Source organism: Salvelinus namaycush, unplaced genomic scaffold (genome assembly GCF_016432855.1).
Source record: "Salvelinus namaycush isolate Seneca unplaced genomic scaffold, SaNama_1.0 Scaffold1784, whole genome shotgun sequence".
Lineage (NCBI taxonomy): Eukaryota > Metazoa > Chordata > Actinopteri > Salmoniformes > Salmonidae > Salvelinus > Salvelinus namaycush.
The window spans coordinates 1-13,262 of NW_024058546.1; the positions used below are offsets into that span (position 1 = coordinate 1).

At 47.4% G+C, this 13,262-nt stretch overlaps 1 protein-coding gene across 1 annotated transcript; it reads left to right on the forward strand.

The window, feature by feature from the left end:
* Positions 1-7,194: 7,194 nt before the first annotated feature.
* On the forward strand, positions 7,195-10,739 carry LOC120037627 (calmegin-like). The gene is made up of 5 exons (XM_038983628.1): positions 7,195-7,414; positions 9,092-9,208; positions 9,411-9,567; positions 9,830-9,984; positions 10,294-10,739. Exons 1-5 carry the CDS (start codon positions 7,262-7,264, stop codon positions 10,378-10,380), a joined length of 669 nt encoding a protein of 222 aa, XP_038839556.1. The 5' UTR covers positions 7,195-7,261; the 3' UTR covers positions 10,381-10,739.
* The last annotated feature ends 2,523 nt before the right edge of the window (positions 10,740-13,262 follow it).

Sequence of the window (13,262 nt, forward strand, 5' to 3'; positions counted from 1 at the left end):
GCCTGAGATCCCTGTCTTATTGTCGGTCTATAAGGCTGAGATCCCTGTCTTATTGTTGTCTGATAGGCCTGAGATCCAGGTCTTATTGTTACGGTCTCTATAGGCTGAGATCCCTGTCTTATTGTCGGTCTATAGGCCTGAGATCCCTGTCTTATTGTCGGTCTATAAGGCTGAGATCCCTGTCTTATTGTTGGTCTATAAGCCTGAGATCCCTGTCTTATTGTTGGTCTATAGGCCTGAGATCCCTGTCTTATTGTTGGTCTATAAGGCTGAGATCCCTGTCTTATTGTCGGTCTATAGGCCTGAGATCCCTGTCTTATTGTTGGTCTATAAGGCTGAGATCCCTGTCTTATTGTCGGTCTATAAGGCTGAGATCCCTGTCTTATTGTCGGTCTATAGGCCTGAGATCCCTGTCTTATTGTTGGTCTATAAGGCTGAGATCCCTGTCTTATTGTTGGTCTATAAGGCTGAGATCCCTGTCTTATTGTCGGTCTATAAGGCTGAGATCCCTGTCTTATTGTTGGTCTATAAGGCTGAGATCCCTGTCTTATTGTCGGTCTATAAGGCTGAGATCCCTGTCTTATTGTTGGTCTATAAGGCTGAGATCCCTGTCTTATTGTTGGTCTATAAGGCTGAGATCCCTGTCTTATTGTTGGTCTATAAGGCTGAGATCCCTGTCTTATTGTTGGTCTATAAGGCTGAGATCCCTGTCTTATTGTTGGTCTATAAGGCTGAGATCCCTGTCTTATTGTTGGTCTATAAGGCTGAGATCCCTGTCTTATTGTTGGTCTATAAGGCTGAGATCCCTGTCTTATTGTTGGTCTATAAGGCTGAGATCCCTGTCTTATTGTTTGTCTATAAGGCTGAGATCCCTGTCTTATTGTCGGTCTATAAGGCTGAGATCCCTGTCTTATTGTCGGTCTATAGGGTAGGTAAGTCTGAGATCCACTAAAGAATCTCTTCTACTGTAACATTTGACCTCTCCTCTCCTCTCCCAGGGTGTGTGGACACTAAAGCATCTCTTGTCCTGTAACATTTGACCTCTCCCCTCCTCTCCCAGGGTGTGTGGACACTAAAGCATCTCTTCTACTGTAACATTTGACCCCTCCTCTCCTCTCCCAGGGTGTGTGGACACTAAAGCATCTCTTGTCCTGTAACATTTGACCTCTCCTCTCCCAGGGTGTGTGGACACTAAAGCATCCCTTCTACTGTAACATTTGACCTCTCCTCTCCTCTCCCAGGGTGTGTGGACACTAAAGCATCTCTTCTACTGTAACATTTGACCTCTCCTCTCCCAGGGTGTGTGGACACTAAAGCATCTCTTCTACTGTAACATTTGACCTCTCCTCTCCCAGGGTGTGTGGACACTAAAGCATCTCTTCTACTGTAACATTTGACCTCTCCTCTCCCAGGGTGTGTGGACACTAAAGCATCTCTTCTCCTGTAACATTTGACCTCTCCCCTCCCAGGGTGTGTGGACACTAAAGCATCTCTTCTACTGTAACATTTGACCTCTCCCCTCCCAGGGTGTGTGGACACTAAAGCATCTCTTCTACTGTAACATTTGACCTCTCCCCTCCCAGGGTGTGTGGACACTAAAGCATCTCTTCTACTGTAACATTTGACCTCTCCTCTCCCAGGGTGTGTGGACACTAAAGCATCTCTTCTACTGTAACATTTGACCTCTCCTCTCCCAGGGTGTGTGGACACTAAAGCATCTCTTCTACTGTAACATTTGACCTCTCCTCTCCCAGGGTGTGTGGACACTAAAGCATCTCTTCTACTGTAACATTTGACCTCTCCCCTCCCAGGGTGTGTGGACACTAAAGCATCTCTTCTACTGTAACATTTGACCTCTCCTCTCCCTGGGTGTGTGGATACTAAAGCATCTCTTCTACTGTAACATTTGACCTCACCTCTCCCAGGGTGTGTGGACACTAAAGCATCTCTTCTCCTGTAACATTTGACCTCTCCTCTCCTCTCCCAGGGTGTGTGGACACTAAAGCATATCTTCTACTGTAACATTTGACCTCTCCTCTCCTCTCCCAGGGTGTGTGGACACTAAAGCATCTCTTCTACTGTAACGTTTGACCTCTCCCCTCCCAGGGTGTGTGGACACTAAAGCATCTCTTCTACTGTAACATTTGACCTCTCCCCTCCCAGGGTGTGTGGACACTAAAGCATCTCTTCTACTGTAACATTTGACCTCTCCTCTCCTCTCCCAGGGTGTGTGGACACTAAAGCATCTCTTCTACTGTAACATTTGACCTCTCCTCTCCTCTCCCAGGGTGTGTGGACACTAAAGCATCCCTTCTACTGTAACGTTTGACCTCTCCTCTCCCAGGGTGTGTGGACACTAAAGCATCTCTTCTACTGTAACATTTGACCTCTCCTCTCCCAGGGTGTGTGGACACTAAAGCATCCCTTCTACTGTAACATTTGACCTCTCCTCTCCCAGGGTGTGTGGACACTAAAGCATCTCTTCTACTGTAACATTTGACCTCTCCCCTCCCAGGGTGTGTGGACACTAAAGCATCTCTTCTACTGTAACATTTGACCTCTCCCCTCCCAGGGTGTGTGGACACTAAAGCATCCCTTCTACTGTAACATTTGACCTCTCCTCTCCCAGGGTGTGTGGACACTAAAGCATCTCTTCTACTGTAACATTTGACCTCCTCTCCTCTCCCAGGGTGTGTGGACACTAAAGCATCTCTTCTACTGTAACATTTGACCTCCTCTCCTCTCCCAGGGTGTGTGGACACTAAAGCATCTCTTCTACTGTAACATTTGACCTCTCCCCTCCCAGGGTGTGTGGACACTAAAGCATCTCTTCTACTGTAACATTTGACCTCTCCTCTCCCAGGGTGTGTGGACACTAAAGCATCTCTTCTACTGTAACATTTGACCTCACCTCTCCCAGGGTGTGTGGACACTAAAGCATCTCTTCTACTGTAACATTTGACCTCTCCTCTCCCAGGGTGTGTGGACACTAAAGCATCTCTTCTACTGTAACATTTGACCTCTCCTCTCCTCTCCCAGGGTGTGTGGACACTAAAGCATCTCTTCTACTGTAACATTTGACCTCTCCTCTCCCCTCCCAGGGTGTGTGGACACTAAAGCATCTCTTCTACTGTAACGTTTGACCTCTCCTCTCCTCTCCCAGGGTGTGTGGACACTAAAGCATCTCTTCTACTGTAACATTTGACCTCTCCTCTCCCAGGGTGTGTGGACACTAAAGCATCTCTTCTACTGTAACATTTGACCTCTCCTCTCCCAGGGTGTGTGGACACTAAAGCATCTCTTCTACTGTAACATTTGACCTCTCCTCTCCCAGGGTGTGTGGACACTAAAGCATGTCTTCTACTGTAACATTTGACCTCTCCTCTCCCAGGGTGTGTGGACACTAAAGCATCTCTTCTACTGTAACATTTGACCCCTCCTCTCCCAGGGTGTGTGGACACTAAAGCATCTCTTCTACTGTAACATTTGACCTCTCCTCTCCCAGGGTGTGTGGACACTAAAGCATCTCTTCTACTGTAACATTTGACCTCTCCCCTCCCAGGGTGTGTGGACACTAAAGCATCTCTTCTACTGTAACATTTGACCTCTCCTCTCCCAGGGTGTGTGGACACTAAAGCATCTCTTCTACTGTAACATTTGACCTCTCCTCTCCCAGGGTGTGTGGACACTAAAGCATCTCTTCTACTGTAACATTTGACCTCTCCTCTCCCAGGGTGTGTGGACACTAAAGCATGTCTTCTACTGTAACATTTGACCTCTCCTCTCCCAGGGTGTGTGGACACTAAAGCATCTCTTCTACTGTAACATTTGACCCCTCCTCTCCCAGGGTGTGTGGACACTAAAGCATCTCTTCTACTGTAACATTTGACCTCTCCTCTCCCAGGGTGTGTGGACACTAAAGCATCTCTTCTACTGTAACATTTGACCCCTCCTCTCCCAGGGTGTGTGGACACTAAAGCATCTCTTCTACTGTAACATTTGACCTCTCCTCTCCCAGGGTGTGTGGACACTAAAGCATCTCTTCTACTGTAACGTTTGCCCTCTCCCCTCCCAGGGTGTGTGGACACTAAAGCATCTCTTCTACTGTAACATTTGACCTCTCCTCTCCCAGGGTGTGTGGACACTAAAGCATCTCTTCTACTGTAACATTTGACCCCTCCTCTCCCAGGGTGTGTGGACACTAAAGCATCTCTTCTACTGTAACATTTGACCTCTCCTCTCCCAGGGTGTGTGGACACTAAAGCATCTCTTCTACTGTAACATTTGACCTCTCCTCTCCTCTCCCAGGGTGTGTGGACACTAAAGCATCTCTTCTACTGTAACATTTGACCCCTCCTCTCCCAGGGTGTGTGGACACTAAAGCATCTCTTCTACTGTAACGTTTGCCCTCTCCCCTCCCAGGGTGTGTGGACACTAAAGCATCTCTTCTACTGTAATATTTGACCTCTCCTCTCCCAGGGTGTGTGGACACTAAAGCATCTCTTCTACTGTAACATTTGACCTCTCCTTTCCCAGGGTGTGTGGACACTAAAGCATCTCTTCTACTGTAACATTTGACCTCTCCTCTCTCAGGGTGTGTGGACACTAAAGCATCTCTTCTACTGTAACATTTGACCTCTCCTCTCCCAGGGTGTGTGGACACTAAAGCATCTCTTCTACTGTAACATTTGACCTCTCCTCTCCCAGGGTGTGTGGACACTAAAGCATGTCTTCTACTGTAACATTTGACCTCTCCTCTCCCAGGGTGTGTGGACACTAAAGCATCTCTTCTACTGTAACATTAGACCTCTCCTCTCCCAGGGTGTGTGGACACTAAAGCATCTCTTCTACTGTAACATTTGACCTCTCCTCTCCCAGGGTGTGTGGACACTAAAGCATCTCTTCTACTGTAACATTTGACCTCTCCTCTCCCAGGGTGTGTGGACACTAAAGCATCTCTTCTACTGTAACATTTGACCCCTCCTCTCCCAGGGTGTGTGGACACTAAAGCATCTCTTCTACTGTAACGTTTGCCCTCTCCCCTCCCAGGGTGTGTGGACACTAAAGCATCTCTTCTACTGTAACATTTGACCTCTCCTCTCCCAGGGTGTGTGGACACTAAAGCATCTCTTCTACTGTAACATTTGACCCCTCCTCTCCCAGGGTGTGTGGACACTAAAGCATCTCTTCTACTGTAACATTTGACCTCTCCTCTCCTCTCCCAGGGTGTGTGGACACTAAAGCATCTCTTCTACTGTAACATTTGACCTCTCCTCTCCCCTCCCAGGGTGTGTGGACACTAAAGCATCTCTTCTACTGTAACATTTGACCTCTCCTCTCCCAGGGTGTGTGGACACTAAAGCATCTCTTCTACTGTAACATTTGACCTCTCCTCTCCCAGGGTGTGTGGACACTAAAGCATCTCTTCTACTGTAACATTTGACCTCTCCCCTCCCAGGGTGTGTGGACACTAAAGCATCTCTTCTACTGTAACATTTGACCTCTCCCCTCCCAGGGTGTGTGGACACTAAAGCATCTCTTCTACTGTAACATTTGACCTCTCCTCTCCCAGGGTGTGTGGACACTAAAGCATCTCTTCTACTGTAACATTTGACCCCTCCTCTCCCAGGGTGTGTGGACACTAAAGCATCTCTTCTACTGTAACATTTGACCTCTCCTCTCCCAGGGTGTGTGGACACTAAAGCATCTCTTCTACTGTAACATTTGACCCCTCCTCTCCCAGGGTGTGTGGACACTAAAGCATCTCTTCTACTGTAACATTTGACCTCTCCTCTCCTCTCCCAGGGTGTGTGGACACTAAAGCATCTCTTCTACTGTAACATTTGACCTCTCCTCTCCCAGGGTGTGTGGACACTAAAGCATCTCTTCTACTGTAACATTTGACCCCTCCTCTCCCAGGGTGTGTGGACACTAAAGCATCTCTTCTACTGTAACATTTGACCTCTCCTCTCCCAGGGTGTGTGGACACTAAAGCATCTCTTCTACTGTAACATTTGACCTCTCCTCTCCCAGGGTGTGTGGACACTAAAGCATGTCTTCTACTGTAACATTTGACCTCTCCTCTCCCAGGGTGTGTGGACACTAAAGCATCTCTTCTACTGTAACATTAGACCTCTCCTCTCCCAGGGTGTGTGGACACTAAAGCATCTCTTCTACTGTAACATTTGACCTCTCCTCTCCCAGGGTGTGTGGACACTAAAGCATCTCTTCTACTGTAATATTTGACCTCTCCTCTCCTCTCCCAGGGTGTGTGGACACTAAAGCATCTCTTCTACTGTAACATTTGACCTCTCCTCTCCCAGGGTGTGTGGACACTAAAGCATCTCTTCTACTGTAACATTTGACCCCTCCTCTCCCAGGGTGTGTGGACACTAAAGCATCTCTTCTACTGTAACATTTGACCTCTCCCCTCCCAGGGTGTGTGGACACTAAAGCATCTCTTCTACTGTAACATTTGACCCCTCCTCTCCCAGGGTGTGTGGACACTAAAGCATCTCTTCTACTGTAACATTTGACCCCTCCTCTCCCAGGGTGTGTGGACACTAAAGCATCTCTTCTACTGTAACATTTGACCTCTCCTCTCCCAGGGTGTGTGGACACTAAAGCATCTCTTCTACTGTAACATTTGACCTCTCCTCTCCTCTCCCAGGGTGTGTGGACACTAAAGCATCTCTTCTACTGTAACATTTGACCTCTCCTCTCCTCTCCCAGGGTGTGTGGACACTAAAGCATCTCTTCTATTGTAACATTTGACCCCTCCTCTCCCAGGGTGTGTGGACACTAAAGCATCTCTTCTACTGTAACATTTGACCTCTCCTCTCCTCTCCCAGGGTGTGTGGACACTAAAGCATCTCTTCTACTGTAACATTTGACCTCTCCTCTCCTCTCCCAGGGTGTGTGGACACTAAAGCATCTCTTCTACTGTAACATTTGACCTCTCCTCTCCCAGGGTGTGTGGACACTAAAGCATCTCTTCTACTGTAACATTTGACCTCTCCTCTCCCAGGGTGTGTGGACACTAAAGCATCTCTTCTACTGTAACGTTTGACCTCTCCTCTCCCAGGGTGTGTGGACACTAAAGCATCTCTTCTACTGTAACATTTGACCTCTCCTCTCCCAGGGTGTGTGGACACTAAAGCATCTCTTCTACTGTAACATTTGACCTCTCCTCTCCCAGGGTGTGTGGAGCCCGCGTAAGATCCAGAACCCGGACTACTTTGAGGACCTGTCTCCGTTCCAGATGAGGTCATTCAGGGCCGTGGGGCTGGAGCTCTGGTCGATGACGTCAGAGATCTACTTCGATAACTTCATCATCACTTCCTATAAAGAGGTGGCCGATCGCTGGGCTGGAGACAGCTGGGGACTCAAGAAACTGGTGGCTAGTGCCAACGAGGTGTGTATGACACACACACACACTCAGCGTACATTTATACATACACACACAGATGGATATATATATAATACATACACATGTTGTATAAAAAGTTGGCTGATTGCTTGGCTGAAGACAGCTGGGTAGAAACTACTGGCTAGTGCCAAAGAGGTACACATACATACACACACACACACACACACGTAGATAGACTCAGCAAAAAAAGAAATGTCCCTTTTTCAGGATCCTGTCTTTCAAAGATAATTTGTAAAAATCCAAATAACTTCACAGATCTTCATTGTAAAGGGTTTAAACACTGTTTCCCATGCTTGTTCAATGAACCATAAACAATGAATGAACATGCACCTGTGGAACGGTAGTTAAGACACTAACAGCTTACAGACGGTAGGTAATTAAGGTCACAGTTATGAAAACTTAGGACAATAAAGAGGCATTTCTACTGACTCTGAAAAACACCAAAAGAAAGATGCCCAGGGTCCCTGCTCATCTTCCTGAACGTCCCTTAGGCATGCTGCAAGGAGGCATGAGGACTGCAGATGTGGACAGGGCAATAAATTGCAATGTTCGTACTGTGAGACGCCTAAGACAGCGCTGCAGGGAGACAGGACGGACAGCTGATCATCCTCGCAGTGGCAGACCACGTGTAACAACACCTGCACAGGATCGGTACATCCCAACATCACATCTGCGGGACAGGTACAGGATGGCAACAACAACTGCCCGAGTTACACCAGGAACGCACAATCCCTCCATCAGTGCTCAGACTGTCCACAATAGGCTGAGAGAGGCTGGACTGAGGGCTTGTAGGCCTGTTGTAACGCAGGTCCTCACCAGACATCACCGGCAACAACGTCGCCTATGGGAACAAACCCACCGTCGCTGGACCAGACAGGACTGGCAAAAACTGCTCTTCACTGATGAGTCGCGGTTTTGTCTCACCAGGGGTAGTCGGATTCGCGTTTATCGTCGAAGGAATGAGCGTTACACCGAGGCCTGTACCTTGGAGCGGGATCGATTTGGAGGTGGAGGGTCCGTCATGGTCTGGGGCGGTGTGTCACAGCATCATCGGACTGAGCTTGTTGTCATTGCAGGCAATTTCAACCCTGTGCGTTACAGGGAAGACATCCTCCTCCCTCATGTGGTACCCTTCCTGCAGGCTCATCCTGACATGACCCTCCAGCATGACAATGACACCAGCCATACTGCTCGTTCTGTGCGTGATTTCCTGCAAGACAGGAATGTCAGTGTTCTGCCATGGCCAGCGAAGAGCCCGGATCTCAATCCCATTGAGCACGTCTGGGATCGGGGGGTGAGGGCTATGGCTGTTCCCCCCAGAAATGTCTGGGAATTTGCAGGTGCCTTGGTGGAAGAGTGGGGTAACATCTCACAGCAAGAACCGGCAAGTCTGGTGCAGTCCATGAGGAGGAGACGAGGCTGGTGGCCACACCAGATACTGACGGTTACTTTTGATTTTGACCCCCCCTTTGTTCAGGGACACATTATTCCATTTCTGTTAGTCACATGTCTGTGGAACTTATTCAGTTTAAGTCTCAGTTGTTGAATCTTATGTTCATACAAATATTTAAGTTTAAGTTTGCTAAAAACTTTCTAAATATTTCCTCATTGAATGTTCATTCACATTCACACAGTTATATTTGCTTAATACCCCCCCTCCAGCCGGGTGTGTTTTCCCAGTTGACCATGGCAGCAGAGGAGAGACCGTGGCTCTGGGTGGTCTACATACTGACTGTTGGTCTGCCCGTAGGACTGACTGTGTTATTCTGCTGGCCCAAGGTAACACACCAACACCACGGACTTGTTACTCACACAGTGGTGTTTCCTGCTCTGTCTGTTTGATATTCTATTCATCTTGTTGTCATTTTCACTATACAGAACCAATCAACACTCCTATATATTTTTGTTCTTTGCCATTTAAGAGGGTATTTATCGATCTAACCACCAGCTCATTGTCTGACTCTCTCTCTCTTTCCTACAGAAATCAGATGATGACTATGTGTACAAGAAGGTGGACCCGCCTAAACCCGATGTAGAAGAGGAGGAGGAAGATGAGGATGAAGATGAGGAGGAGGAAGAAGAGGAGAAGGGAGACCAAGCAGCTGAGGCCAAAGCTACTGAGAGTCCAAAACCTGCAGGTCAGAGAGAAGACATGAGATCTCGCTCGCCTTCTCTCCTTCCCGCTCTTTCTCCCTCTTTCCCTCTCTCTCTCTCTCCCTCCCCCTCTCTCTCTCCCTCCCCCTCTCTCTCTCCCTCTTCCTCCCCCTCTCTTCCTCCCCCTCTCTCTCTCCCTCTTCCTCCCCCTCTCTTCCTCCCCCTCTCTCTCCTCACTTGTTCTCTCCCATATTTCTTCTCCTTTCCTTAGTTAATATTTCCTCTCATTGTCCTTTTCTCTTTCAGAAGTGAAGAAAGAGAAGGCAGAGGAGAGTGGGGCAGCTGGAGGGGACAGCGTAGAAGATGAAGAAGACGATGAGGAGGAGGAGGAGGACGATGAAGGCGAGGAGGAAGAAGAGACCAAGTCCAATGAGGCAGCATCGGATGATGTCGGTGCTGAGGTACTCTTTTAGTTGTCTGAAAGATCAAAACGTCCTCTACAATACTCAGTTCACACATTTGACCCTCTGAAACTCTGGCTTCACCCTAATTATCTCTCCTTCCTCCCAAAGTGTGCACTTGTTCACTTCCCTTCACTGAAATGACTGGTGGAAGAAATATGGTGGAAACTTCCACGAGAACATGCCTCCACCAATCCAATGCTTCTAGATTTGTGGGAAGTAGTGAACAAGTGCACACTTCAGGAGAAAGTAGACATTGGGACACCTTGTCTTTCATTCATCCCTTCTTTTTCATCCCTCGTTTCCAAGCAGAAGAAGGAGGCAGACGAGGGGGGCCACAGCGTTGGCGACGGACACAAACAGGCCGTGAGGAAGAGGAGGGTACGGAAAGACTGATGAAGACCAACGACAACAAATGAAGCCTTCTCTCTCTCTCTCATCTCTGCATGCCCTCTGGTGGTCCTAGTGACCAAGATACTACCCCTCCTCCTCCATCAGTCGAATGACAACCATCCCCCTTTCCTTCTTATCTTCCTTTGTTCTCTCTATCCGTTAAGCCTCTCTAAGGCCATCAAGGCTACCCTGACCCCCCCAACCCTCCTTTCTTCCAAAATGAATACTATGCCCCCCCATCTTCTTCCTCCTTCCCCCCATCTTCATCAGCTGCAACTTTCTAACCCCCCCCCTCCCAACTCACCCCCCCTCCCAACTCACCCCCCCTCCCAACCACCCCTGCCCTCCCAACTCTGCCCTCCCAACTCTGCCCTCCCAACTCACCCCTCCCAACTCACCCCTCCCAACCACCCCTGCCCTCCCAACTCTGCCCTCCCAACTCACCCCTCCCAACTCACCCCCCCTCCCAACCACCCCTGCCCTCCCAACTCACCCCCCCTCCCAACCACCCCTGCCCTCCCAACCACCCCTGCCCTCCCAACTCACCCCTCCCAACTCACCCCCCCTCCCAACCACCCCTGCCCTCCCAACTCTGCCCTCCCAACTCACCCCTCCCAACTCACCCCCCCTCCCAACCACCCCTGCCCTCCCAACTCACCCCCCCTCCCAACCACCCCTGCCCTCCCAACTCACCCCCCCTCTCCAGCTTCCAGTCTTCCTGACTATAGTTCCTAGTTCTGGTTTATTGTTGACATTTGTTAAGCTTCAGAAGTATTTTTTTATTCAAACTAAAGTTAAAAGGCAGCTCTCTCTGGCTTGTGTCTCAAATGACACCCTATTCCCTGAAATAGCGCTTTAGTCAAAGTAGTGCACTACATGGGGGGGAATATGGTGTTAAAAAGTAGTGCACTACATGGGGGGGAATATGGTGTTAAAAAGTAGTGCACTACATGGGGGGGAATATGGTGTTAAAAAGTAGTGCACTACATGGGGGGGAATATGGTGTTAAAAAGTAGTGCACTACATGGGGGGGAATATGGTGTTAAAAAGTAGTGCACTACATGGGGGGGAATATGGTGTTAAAAAGTAGTGCACTACATGGGGGGGAATATGGTGTTAAAAAGTAGTGCACTACATGGGGGGGAATATGGTGTTAAAAAGTAGTGCACTACATAGGGAATAGGCTGGTCAATAGAGAGTGAAGATGTCTATAGCCATGTTACTGTATTGCTGCTGTGTGACTGAAGTTGCCATGTTTCTCCAGCCTGGTCTCAGATCTGGTTGTAGTTGCCATGTTTCTCCAGCCTGGTCTCAGATCTGGTTGTAGTTGCCATGTTTCTCCAGCCTGGTCTCAGATCTGGTTGTAGTTGCCATGTTTCTCCAGCCTGGTCTCAGATCTGGTTGTAGTTGCCATGTTTCTCCAGCCTGGTCTCAGATCTGGTTGTAGTTGCCATGTTTCTCCAGCCTGGTCTCAGATCTGGTTGTAGTTGCCATGTTTCTCCAGCCTGGTCTCAGATCTGGTTGTAGTTGGAGTCAATTCCTCTGACTATTATTGTGACAATATTTGGCTCTAAAATACAAACTGTGCATCCCAAAATGCACCCTGTTCTTGTTACATTGAACTACCCCATGGACCCTGGTCTAAAGTAGTGCACTATATAGGGTGCCTCTAGTCAAAAGTAGTGCACTATATAGGGAATAGGGTGCCATTTGGGACGTAGATCTACAGATCTGGGACCAGTCTTAAAGTTTTACTACAGAGACAGAAGGATATTTTAAGACAATAAGGCGCCTTACGTCAGGTTGAATGTTAGACATCTACTTTAGATTGATAGTGTTTGTTTTTCATTAATTAACTTATAAAAGGAAGTTCATAATATAATATGTCAGTTTGTGTTATTTTGTTTTTTACAAAATTATATGGATTTAAAACTGAGGATTGAAAATCGGCACTGATATATAAAAAAAAAAGTCTATTTATTCTCGTTTGAAACTTCTCCCTCTTGTTCATTTTACGGCTAAATTTAAAACATAAGAAAATATTACAATGCTGTTTTTTCTTGAGTGAATTGAAATTTTAGGATGTTAAAAAATATATATATATAATAATTTGTAGTTAGTTTTATCACTGTTTTGCTTATTGTGAGCCTACGTCAGAACAAACAACGTGTTTGGTCAAAGTCGGCATGAAACCCTCTGTTCTCCACCGAGGGAGCTGGGTATTCCGGAATATCCAAACTCCGGTTCCGGAATGAATTATAAACAATTCCGTCTTGTATGGAAAGATGTGCATTTGTTTGTTCTGTTTTCTCCAGCTTTTTCTAGTAAATGTTTTCTGTTCTTGTACAACAACCAGGCATATTTCCCTGTTTTCAATTAGTTGCAAATTGTACATTGCTCTTGGAAAATTAAATATTTCGTACAATAAGTCGTAGTAGTTAGTAGTTGTTGTACTTGTTGTAAGCCTGGTCCCAGATCTGTTTGTGGTCTTGCCAACCCCATTTCTGTCATTGTCAAGGACTTGGTATAACACACTCAAACAGACTGGCTCTCAGGCTAACTTGTCATTGTACTGTTTCCATGAGAAGTGCCGAGTCATTGTATGATTAACTATGACTAGTGTTGTACTAGGCTGCTCCGCTCTTGGGGGCAGACAGACTTCACCCAAGGAGTTGTCTGAAGTGTGGCCTTGAAAGGGAACATCACCTTCTGGATCGGAACAGAGCATTCTTGGCTTGCCTGGGTTGTACTGGAACAGGGTCTGCTGTCTAGAGAACCTATAGAAACTCATCAAGATCTCACCTCACTTGTCAACAGGTCTTATATCCTTCTCGTCTGCTTTTTAATTATATCCTTTCCTACTTCCTTGTCTCCTTCACTCCTTT

Bases quoted from the DNA above. Each gene is read 5' to 3' on its own strand.
- LOC120037627 (XM_038983628.1), top strand. From the start codon at position 7,262: ATGAGGTCATTCAGGGCCGTGGGGCTGGAGCTCTGGTCGATGACGTCA. The intron at 9,568-9,829 runs GTCAGAGAGAAG...TTTCTCTTTCAG, and splicing joins TGAGAGTCCAAAACCTGCAG to AAGTGAAGAAAGAGAAGGCA. The intron at 9,985-10,293 runs GTACTCTTTTAG...CTCGTTTCCAAG, and splicing joins CGGATGATGTCGGTGCTGAG to CAGAAGAAGGAGGCAGACGA.